We start from the raw sequence: 11,877 nt of genomic DNA on the forward strand, positions 1-11,877 counted from the left end.
TAACAAGTCTGAACATGTTGATGTCCACCCCATTGAATATGGCATTCAAGGCTTTTGAATTTCCCAGAGCTAGGTCATCCTCGTCTTTGGAATAGTCTTTATTAGGCTTGATTTCACCTGTTACCTTTCCATCCTTATCAATGACCATAGGGGGTTCCCATCCATTTTCTACAGCTTTCCAAGTTCTGCTATCAATGGATTTAAGAAACACCATCATTTTAGCTTTCCAGTAGTCATAGTTCTCAGGCCCAGTTAGCAGTGGTGGTTTAGAAACCGTTCCTCCTTCCTTGTCCATCTCACCAGAAATTTCCGTCCCTGAAGCTCACCCTGAGTTTCGAGCAGGGTGCCTGCTCTGATGCCAATTGAAATTCTGGCACACTAGTATTAAGATGTTGTACTCAACGCTTCACCACTATAGTACACTTTTAACGCGTGAATCAATGATCCAACATCCAACAGCGCATACACAAGGAATAATAAACTAAACAAAACTGAAAGTAAATTAACACAGTAATTTGTTAACCCAGTTCAGCATAAGCCTACTCTGGGGGATACCAATCCAGGAGTGAATCCACTATGATAGTAATAGTTTGAAGCCCTCAATAAACCTCCCGTTTATGACTTCTCACCTAATCACCACCCGTGCTATATCCTACCTAAGACACACCTAGGTATGAGAACCTCCGCTCACCTCCTCTTGACCACAGCCACTGTGATCGTACAATACTAGATTTAATATGTGAAGACACACTTCATAAAACACACACACCACTTCCGTGCTTAAAAGCTTTGGAATGGTATACACACACTATCTCCTTGCTTAGAAGCTCCAGAGATATTACAATGCACAAACACACAGTTCCTAGTCTAGTGGAAAATCAACACAAGACTTAGAACACAATAGACACAATACTAAAACCTAAACTCACGCTTTGTAAGACTCAAATCTGGTTTCAGTGATTTGAACAATGGAGTCAACCTTCTTTAAATAACCTTCACGAGCTCAGGCTAGGTCTTCAATTAGGCTTCAATAGCTCAGCATGATTAATGGTTCCTTTCAAGAAATAATCTTTAATTCAAATGTTTTGTTTCCTTAACTTGAAGATCTGATTAACAAGCAACACTTGATCACGAGATCCATTAATAATTAAGCGTGACAACGCTCCTTATCACAAACAACCATTTATTGTGGATTCCATATTTAGAACTTAGGCGCGAGATCTCAACATACACAGGCCCGGCCTACTGGATGTGGTATCCAATGTTGAAACATTGTACCGAACATCTTGCTTATACTGGATGGTGGAAGCATGTAGTTCCACATCAGAAAAGATCACATGTTTTAGCAAAATGAGGCCAACCATACAACGCCAACACATCTGCCAAAATTGATATTTTCTCTCCCCACCCCCCACGTTTCTTTTATACCCCCCTTAAATCCCAGTTTGCCCTTCGAAAATGACCAATTTTTTGGTTAGCAAATTCGGGTTTTACGAATCGAAAAAATAAAAACTTCGGTTTTTAAAAACCACTCGCTTTGTCCTTCGAGTTTTACGAATCGAAGTATGTTTATATAGAAAGCAACCTCTCACATTCTTCATCACTTTCAATACTTCATCCCCACACTACCAAAAGAGATCCCAAAATCCAATTCGTTTTTCAGACAAATCGCTGCTTAAAATCAAGTTTGGAACGTTTGCTAAGGGTTGGAAGGCGATTTGAAGCACAATATTAAGGTAATCTTCCGTTTAATTTCTTTTATTTTCAACTGTCATATATGCTAGGTTGGTAGGTTTCTGACACAAAATCGTTCGATTTATAGAAATCGAAGGAATCCTTCGGTTAATACGAATCGAAATGACTGGAACTTTTGGTTTTGTGTTGGTTTAAACGTGTTTGCTTGCCAAGCCTAACCGAAGGATTCATTCGGTTGATACTAACCGAAATTACTGGAACTTTAATTTTTGCAATGTAAAATTACTTGCCTTGACTGTCTGTTTTGCTTGCATTGCCTTAGCTGTTATGGATTATAGAATGTGCTACCAATTTTATATGTATTAAGTATTATATGTGGCTAATTATGTGTTTATCCCTCTTATATTATGTAGTTATGGCGGGCAAACGAGAGCTTGTGCTAGGTATCTGTGCCCCGGGAATTGTTGAGGTTCCGCCTGATAAACCTCCATCTAGACCTGTTGCATATGAGATTGATACATCAGATCATTTTTACACTGAAATGGCAACCCCTGACCGAGATGAGTTGATTAGATGGGCTCGGGAGATTGCCTTAAAGCTAAAGTTTGCAATTGTAATTGGCAAATCCGACAACGGCAGCGATAAGAGGAAGCAATATTTCAGGTTGGATTGCGAGCGGGGAGGCCGGTACGTGTCAACAAATAAGAAGCTAAAATCTGATCAAACCGGCACGAGGAAATGCGGCTGTCCATTTCGACTCCGTGGTTATTGTCATGCCGATAAAACATGGCATTTGACCGTTGTAAATGGCAAACATAACCACGAGTTGGACAAGGCAGTTGAAGGCCATCTCATTGTCGGTCGTCTCAAACCGGAAGAAAGGCAATGTATGGAGGAAATGTCAAGGAATTTGGTTCCGCCTAAGAATATAATGTCCACATTGAAAGATAGGGATCCAAACAACAAGACAACGGCAATAATCCATCCCTGAAAGTATGACGAACAAGATTCATTATAGCCAAACATAGTCTATGTGACAAATTAGACAAATACAAATAATATCTTATATAACGCTCATATATTTTTACCTGAAGAAATGACATGTAGCCAGCCATCTGAGTCGTGCTAACCGCAGACCCGTGATCCAAATAATGCTGCAGATGAACAAGAGCAGCAGCACCCCAATTCCATTCATGAACGCATGACAAATCTTGAAAGTACTGCAAATACACAACATCCGCGTAGTAACTGCTCTTGTTGCTGAATATGGTACAACAGACCAAATGTAGCATAAAAGCCCTTACGCTCCTCTCCCTGTAAAGCCTAACAACATGCGCCGGCTTATTTTCAGCAATCGCTCTTTCAGCAGACGTCTGGTTTGTTGTGTATAGAGTTTGCAGGGTAGTATGCTTCAAATGTACCCCGTTGGTTTCGGCAAATGCTTTATCAATATCCTCTCGCTCAACTCCTAGATATGAACTAACCATGTCAGCCCCTTCTCCCCTTGACATCTTCGTATGGTTCAAAAACTTTCCTTGGATTGGAAGATGTAACAGACATTGTACATTGTCCAATGTGATGCCGAGCTCACCTAACGGAAGGTGGAAAGTACTTGTTTCCGGATGCCATCTTTCAACAAATGCCCATATAACCCCATAGTCAAGTACGCTAAAATTGACACGGGTAAGCGGCTCCAATCCCGATGCTTCTATTGGATCCCAAAACCACCTCTCACTACGAGGCGGTTTGACGATGTCCATAACCTTTTTCCCGCTAGCTTGGCAATGCAGAGTCCTCTTTAAAACCTGAAAAATTCCAACAACACAAAACATTGAAAACTTAATTAACATAATCACAGTATTTAAAACAATTAATACATTTAATAAAACAATTAATACACTTAACGGTACCTCGTGATCATCTGGTTCTGCATCCCATATCGGAACCGCCCTATGATTTCCGTATTGTGTTAATAATGACATATCACTTGGTCCTCCTCCATAACCCTCATTTGCTGCATCTCGTCGTGGTTGCCGTGGTCGCTGTTGCGGTCTCCGTCGTGGTGGTTGTTGCGGTTCTTCAATTTGCGGTTCATCAGGTTGCGGTTCTTCAGGTTCGCCATACTCGACATCCTGATTTAGAAATTGATCCGCGTCAAAATCATCATCCTCAGCAGCATTTTGTGCTTGGCCTAAACGTGACCGTGTACGCGTACGCGAACCACCCGCCTCAGCATCATGTGTCCCTCGCGCCGGAATTGGTCCTTGCTGCTTACTACGACCTCGTTTGGCAGGGCGATTTGCAGCAAGCTCTCTACGAGCGGAAGCATTTGCATTGCTTGGCTTGCCATGTCTACCTCTCCCAACATTTTCTTCCATATTTATCCTAACATGGAAAAATATCTTCACACTCAATACAATCTTATAAACTATGATAAATTCAAACTATAATTCAATCAACATTTAATCCTAACACCTATGGTTAACATTATTCATATGGAAGCATATTGAATTTTACTTACACATTTTGTCAAACACTTAGTGTACACCATAATACCATCTAATTGCATACACAAATTAAACCTAATATCACATGCATTCATGTTAACATCTAACTAAACTAACAACTAACCATTAATCAACAATTCAAACATAGAATTTTGAGATAGAAAATTACTCAGGGAGGGAAAAAAACGTAGAAAAGAGTGAATGTGATAAGAAAAACATGGAATGAGAAAAGAGTGAATGTAAATGCATGGAACTTACTTGATTAAGAATGGTTTGAGATAGGATGTTGAAGTTTTCCACAAAATCGCTCTCAAGAAGAAGAAGGAGTGGTGTTGTTGGTGTTTAGAAGAAAAAACGTAACTGAGAGGTTATGAAATGCTTCTGTTTCTATATCAGTTAACTTCGGTTAACAAAACTCGAAGGTAAAAGCGATCGATTTCTATTAATCGAATTTTTTGAAGTTCGATTCGTATAACCCGAAACACCGTGCAGGGGCAAAAACATAAGTAAGGGGGGTATAAAAGAAAAGTGGGGGGCCTAAAGAGAAAATATCGCCAAAATTTCTGAGCTAAATATGGGTGACGTACCACAATTACTACCACATTTTATATTGCTCCCCCCGCCCCCCCCCCCCCCCCCTGCTTCAAAATTAGTTTCACTAAGATTTCTTCTAAGAATATTAGTATAGTGGAAAATACTAGTATTTACATTCATGTGCGCATGTTTCACTATACAAACATGTTTTTCTCTAATAATCTAGTGGTTAGACTTACACTATTGTAGAGACGTACAGTAGACCGCTATAACAAATTGGTACCGTCCAATTTAAATGGACGGCCGATGTTGTTTTTACTTAATTTTATTCAAATATATAATCTGAACCGTTCAGTTTGAAATCAATGTATTGTTTACTACGGCAAATTGTGTTGTTTTACAACCGCAAACAATCAACATCCTTGTGGAGACAGAGAATTCTTACTAGCTAGCTATCAACAGAACTATTCATATGAGACTAATAATTTTTGCTTGATAAGAACAATTTATAATAAGGCAACTAAAATTGAAGTGTCGGTGGTGGTGGTATGACTCCAATGAGTATTAGTGGGTCGTGGCAATGGAATCACTGAACTGTGATGGTGAGAGCATAGTTGGGGGTTAGATTGGCTTATAGCGACTTGATTTGGTTGCAGCTTGCCGTTTGATAGCTTTCACAAATGATGATGATGATGATGATGATACCAATTGTGAGACATGAGTATGACAGCAGCAACGATATATAGATATGTGAAAATGACATGAGCAGTAGCAACCGTAAAACAAATACAAATAATTATTCATACTAAATGTATTAGTATAATAACTTTTGTCAAAACTAAGTACTATATGTATGATTTGGAATTAATGTCAAGTGTATAAATAAACCAAAATTTGCTTAAAAAAATATCTATCATGCACAATGTCTTTAGGAGTGTCAACTGAATAGAGCTAACAAAATTTAAGTTTTAATTTTCGCCCACCAAAGTTTAATATAATTATATGAAGTATTCTATTTTTTTTTTACAAAATATGAAGCTAAGGTGTTTTAGGGGTGTTGATTCATTCTTTGTAATATTTGGAATCCAGGCAAGGATCGAAATGAAGACAGAAGTAGGTGAAGTACAACGGGTTGTGGTTGTCCGTCCTTCACCACGCTTAACTCGGTTAGGGTTTTAATAGTTTGATGATTTGTTTAGAGAATGCGGTCATACATTCTAAGGTGAATAGAACCTCTTATATAAGTGGTTGGAGTGACCATATGGATGTAGGACCGTTAAACTTGCACATATCTTACAAGCATAATTCGATGCGCAATCGAATTGGGATGAGATATATGATCCTAGATTCTCCGCCCCATACTTACTTTGTTCTTTTTGTTTGGATTAATTGAGCACCTTGTTAGGCATTTGCCTTTGCAGCTTAGAATTGAACTTTGGCTTAGTCCAGAAAGGTTAATTTTAACTCAACTTTATAAAACTGACTTGTAAGATGGAAATAGTCTCCACTTAATTATAATGGAAACCTGATAGTAGATGTCTCAACGAATTTTGAACTAGACTCTGATATCATTTTAGAATTTTGAATTTAATCTAACGCAATCCCAAAAAATTGACGTATAAGGTGAAAATTGTCTCCACTATTTTCAGGTCATATCTCAAAGGGCGTTCAATATGAGTAGGGGTGGCAAAACGGGTCTAACCCCGCCGGGCCGACCTATTTACCCCGTCAATTTTGGCGGGCTGAGCCTAAGTTTTGAGCTCGACCTCTTTAGTTGGCCCGCCCCGCCGAACTCCCTTAAAAAACGGGACGAGCACGAGGCGGGGCGACCTGCGAGTTACATAAAAATATAAAATCTATTTTTTTTAGTAACGAATAGTATAAAATGGTCAAACCAAATAAAATACAAGACTTATTTAAAGTAAATTTAGGTTTTTATTTTTCTATTCATTCATACAACCGATGTCAAATTTATGATTATTTGTTGTCACTTTACTCTCTTATTATCGTTCTTGCTTCTTTTTGTCTTTTTAGTCTTCATACTCGTTCTTCTTCTTCTTCACCGGATTTCTAGTGTAACTTACCTTTTTATTCTATTACTTGAATCAACATTACATACGGTGTGGTTCACATTTTTTTTCAGATTCATTACCTTAAACACATAGTCAAATACTTCCTCGATAAGCTACATACATGTGTTTTGTAACACCACAAGTGTCAAAATAAAAATAAAATAAAAAACAAAAAATATTTTTTTTTACGGGCCGGCCCGCCATTAAACGGGACGAGCTATGATTTTAGACTCGGCCACCTATGTTGGCTCGGCTCGTCCTGCTTTTAGACGGGTTTAAGCGGACCGAGCCTAAACGGAGCGGGATTGCCAGCTTTGTCATCCCTAAATATGAGACTCTTAACTTATACTATTGTATTTTCTATTTATTTAATTTTTGGTTAAATAAATCTGTTTAGCTACATGGATTTATTAAACCATTTTAATGTATAAATACAAAATTAAAAATATCAAAACTATAGGGACTATAATGGAATATTTAACCTTTTATTATTTGCTTTAGTTCATGAAATATACTTCACTTAGTTTAAGTACTTTTTTTTTTGTTTTTTGTTTTTACTTAGTTTAAGTACTCAATACCTATATAAGTGTTTAAATTGCATAATTAATTGAACATAAATCGGATATTACAGAACTAAAACAAAAAGTGTACGAAAATATATACTATATTAAAGCCTAATTTCTCAAGACCAAAAAAAATAAAAAAGCCTAATTTCTTAAGACAAAAAAAAAGAGCCTAATTTCTATGTTCAATTTGTTCAGTTTTTTGAGGAAGAATCTTCAGGGAATATCAGAAATTCTAAAGTGCAGAATCTGGTCATCAGGGTAGCAGCAACATATACATTTACATTATTGTTTTTTATTTTTGAAGTTCACCAATTGCAAAATCAAGCATAAACATAAAGTGAGCCTTGGATAAAAGAAACAAAAAGTGAGCAAATAAAGTATTTATATCCAAAAAAAGTTACTGAATTAAAATTTATGGATGGATATACTCAGATGAAGTTATGAAATAATAATATTAACCATTTTTCAATTGAATTAAGATTTATAGATATTTTTCTTTTTCCTTTCTATATGAGCATTTTGGCCATCAATAATTGTTTTGTATTTATGTAAAACTCTTTATTTTGGGTGGAAAACATATAATTAATATGCTTAATTTCTTATGATATGGATTATGTGTCTCTTCTTTCTCAAACATAATAACATCACATATTCGCATAACGGTTAGTAATTTCTAACTTTGCTTCTGAGGTAAGAAATGCCGAAAGTGTTGTGCAAGTGTGAGATGAGTTAAGTCTCAAATTGTTTAGAAAAGTGGAGGTTGAACACTTTATAAGTGAGATAATTCATAAACTTAATATCTTAAAATTTTGGGTTAAAGTGCGGGTGTTCAATTTACTTGTACGATTGTTTTGAGTCCAATGTGAATGATATTCGGCTCTCCTTCGTAACCCATCAAAAAGGGCCGGTAAAATCATCTTTTCTATATGTTTTTGCCTTATTGACTTTTTTTTTTTGACAGAGCCTTATTAACTCTTGAGAAATAGAAAGTATGTAATTTTAAGACATCCAAATTTTTAACTGTAATATTATATTGTTTTAGTCTATTTTTTTACGTATGTCAACTAATGTTGAGGAATGAATTAAACTTTTACAAGATAGTAAACTTTTATATAAATATATATATATATATATATATATATATATATATATATATATATATATATATATATATATATATATATATATACTAGTGCAAGTTTGATGGTCGCTGCAACTGCAACATATATAACCCTTTCTCCGACTAATGTTTTCACTCATTCGTGTAACTAAAAATCAGAACAACAACATATTCCTCTTCATTCTCTCTTTCTCGCCCTTCAACTCCATTTCTTAACTAATCCCACAAGCCAAGCTTTTAGGGTTCGCGTCGATTTTCATTCTTGCTTTTATTACTATATCTCTATATTTTGGTTCTTGTTCTTTCTTTTTCGATTCTAACGCCGCTTCTTGCTTTTGTTTGAATGTTATTCTATTCCATTCCTTAGATTCTAAGAATCTATCTTCTATATATATATAAGAAAAAAACCATAAGGTAGATCAGCCGCTACTCCCCCAATACGAAAATAATTATGTATCATTCTCATACCTGTCGCAGCTTCAAATAGATCATATATTAATTCTCTTTCTCTAAAAATATAGAAAAAAGGGGTTTGTGCACCAATATCTGCCATAAAAGGTCCCAGACATAGTAGATGAGAAGCTATACGACTTAATTCCAACATAATTACTCGTATATAGCTGGCTCTTTTAGGTACTTGAATATTTCCCAATTGTTCCGGTCCGTTTACGGTTATTGCTTCTGTGAACCTAGTAGCTAAATAATCCCAACGTGTTACATAAGGCACCAACATAATTTCATTTTCTGTTAAATCAAGATAATGAATTTGTCATACGTTTTCACTTTTCAGTCTTTCTTATGTTTATGTTATTTACATAATTATGTAGGCATTATACCAAATGAATAATGAGCTAATGAAAAGCAGTTAGCTAATCTGTAGTATCATTTCATACTTTTTTATATAATCATCAATGAAATTAGTATAAGAATGAGTTTTGAACAAATCAATCACCCATACAAATGTTTGTCCATAAATCCTTACTTTGATATAGAGAAACTGTGATTTGGTTTAGAAAAGTACCTTCAATAAACCAAGGCAGAGACATGGCCATCCATATGCAATATAGAGTACTCTAAACAAGGAAGGGTTTGAACAATTATTACTCAATTGAGATCGCCAACAGGATAAAATTATATCATGACAGAAAGAAGGACTCATATCAGGTAGTAGCGACAGAAGATCATCAGAGTCTACAAAGTGAGCATATCAATCTTTAAAAATTGAAAAATAAAATAAAACAGAGGTAATGATTTTATTTTTTTTTGACGAAAACAGAGGTAATGATTAGATAACAATAAAAGGGGTTATTTTTTGCTTAAAAAATAGGCCAAACACATAATTATCTATTAAGAAAATTCAAATCTTCAAAATCATTATAGTTTTACTACACATCTAGTCTTCAGCAGGTTGTCAACAACCGGAAATACAAGCCACATTATTGCTTTCTAAGTATTTAGGGAGGTTACACCAAACACAAGAAACCACATCGATGAACTGCATACCTTTAAGATGAAATGATAGACAAGTTATTATTTGTATGTACATATCACACCAAGTGAAATATTTAAAAGAAAGGATGCACCAAATAAATAAAAAGTAGCCGAATCATTAAAGAAGAATATGATCGGATACACATTAACTAAAGACAACTTCAACAAGATAATACTGTACAGGAAACAATAGATTAAGGGATATACATGCAGCCTTTTTCTACTTCGGGTCTTTGGAAAAAAAACCTGACACCTTTCTATTTGGTAATTAACCACCAAGTTTGAAAAATGTTTTGAACAGCTTTTATATTATCTATTTTTGGTTAGTGAAATTATATCCATACAACTGCTAAATTAAAAAATATATTGTCAACCCATACATTGGTTCCATGCTTTGAAATCAAAATTTTAAAGTTAGCAATTTCTTTAAGCATAAGCTAGCTATTGACACGATTTCAAAGTGAAGGGATTTAATTGCCAGAGTTGAAAGTTTATCACTACATTTGACGATGTCAAATTCAGCAAGAGTTTTGCACATTTCCACTGCTCAATGTATAAACAAAACAATATGCAAGAATTACATTGTATTCAAATCTAACAATTATAGTCTGCAATATGTATCAGAAACTAATTTTCTTAAGTGAGTAACACAGTTTTAGAAGAGTTACAATTGACATGTACTTACAAGGTCATGATTGCCACCTTCCTCAAGGTCATGATGTTCCAATAAACTAAAATTATGGCAGCAGCAAATTCAGACAAAAGCTTTCAATGTACTTTGGAAGCAAAACATATATTGCTTCAACTAAGTGATGTACACAATCAAATGAATCAACTTTGCTTAGGACCACTATAAGATCAAATCATTTTGGATAAGTGATAAGCAGAATTACATGTAATGCATCCAGGATACTAGGATAGCTAGGCATCAAACATGGCTAACAGTTTATAGGCAAAGTACATAGGCTTAAGTAACTTGCGTATTTGAAAGAGAGATATCAGTTCTACCACCTTTTAAAATTTCATTAATGCTTATCACTAATCTTAAAACGAAGGTAACTACGTAAGAATGACAGGCTGATATATACCTGTGTTTGGAAGATGGTCCCTTTATCCTGATCACATTGATAATTATGCCAAATGAGATATTCAAGAGAACAACTAAGCTTTCCATGATGCATACTGAAACGTGAAATGACAGTTATCGTTCACATCTAACATATGGTATAAGATTTATTTGAAATATTACTATTATAATAGTACTAGTAATAAAGGTAAAACTTAACTTACCCAAAAAATATACAAGCCATAAAATAATAGCACCTCCATTGCAAAATCCCCAATACTGGTTTTAGAATCCACCAGAAACATAAAACACGGTTGAAGATAATGCTATGATTGCTGGTTGCACACTTCGTAAAGAGAATTATATTTGCCTGCATATAGGCATAAGTGGAGATTTAGATCACAAGAAATCGAATGCATTAAACTCTTCGGAACATTGCAGCTGACAAGTACAAAATTAGGAAACTTACCTACACCAACAACTCAGAACAGCTACATAACCACTTTTGACATCCAACAAAGTGACCATCATGTTCTTCCTTCAGCAGAAAAACTATTTCTAAAACTGAAAAACATGCTCCAATGGCTGGTACAAAATCCAGGACAAATTTCTCTGGAAGAGTCTTCTAACATAAAATATGGACATAATTACCTCAAGTATATAGTATATAATGCAAAAATCCTTTGTGGAGATACTAATAACTTGTTCCTGCGTGATTCAGTTAATTTCAACAATGTTTAACAGTTAATCGACACTATATGAGCTTTATTACTGAGAAGAACACAGTTCAGACTTCAGAGTATCATCAAGGATAACAGTTGAAGGT

The 11,877-nt window shown here is 35.2% G+C and overlaps 2 protein-coding genes across 2 annotated transcripts; one reads left to right on the forward strand and one right to left on the reverse strand.

Moving 5' to 3' along the window:
* The first annotated feature begins 1,666 nt into the window (after positions 1 to 1,666).
* Positions 1,667 to 2,686, forward strand: LOC123891693. Its single transcript, XM_045941599.1, has 2 exons — positions 1,667 to 1,736; positions 2,109 to 2,686. Exon 2 carries the CDS (start codon positions 2,111 to 2,113, stop codon positions 2,684 to 2,686), a length of 576 nt encoding a protein of 191 aa, XP_045797555.1. The 5' UTR covers positions 1,667 to 1,736; positions 2,109 to 2,110.
* A 200-nt stretch (positions 2,687 to 2,886) lies between these two features.
* LOC123891694 lies at positions 2,887 to 4,240 on the reverse strand. Its single transcript, XM_045941600.1, has 3 exons — positions 3,606 to 4,240; positions 3,000 to 3,500; positions 2,887 to 2,955 (listed from the first exon to the last, which is right to left on the reverse strand). The coding sequence occupies exons 1-3, from the start codon at positions 4,071 to 4,073 to the stop codon at positions 2,887 to 2,889; spliced, it is 1,038 nt and encodes a 345-aa protein (XP_045797556.1). The 5' UTR covers positions 4,074 to 4,240.
* Positions 4,241 to 11,877: the final 7,637 nt, after the last annotated feature.

This window comes from Trifolium pratense, linkage group LG6 (genome assembly GCF_020283565.1).
Source record: "Trifolium pratense cultivar HEN17-A07 linkage group LG6, ARS_RC_1.1, whole genome shotgun sequence".
NCBI classification, from domain to species: Eukaryota; Viridiplantae; Streptophyta; class Magnoliopsida; order Fabales; family Fabaceae; genus Trifolium; species Trifolium pratense.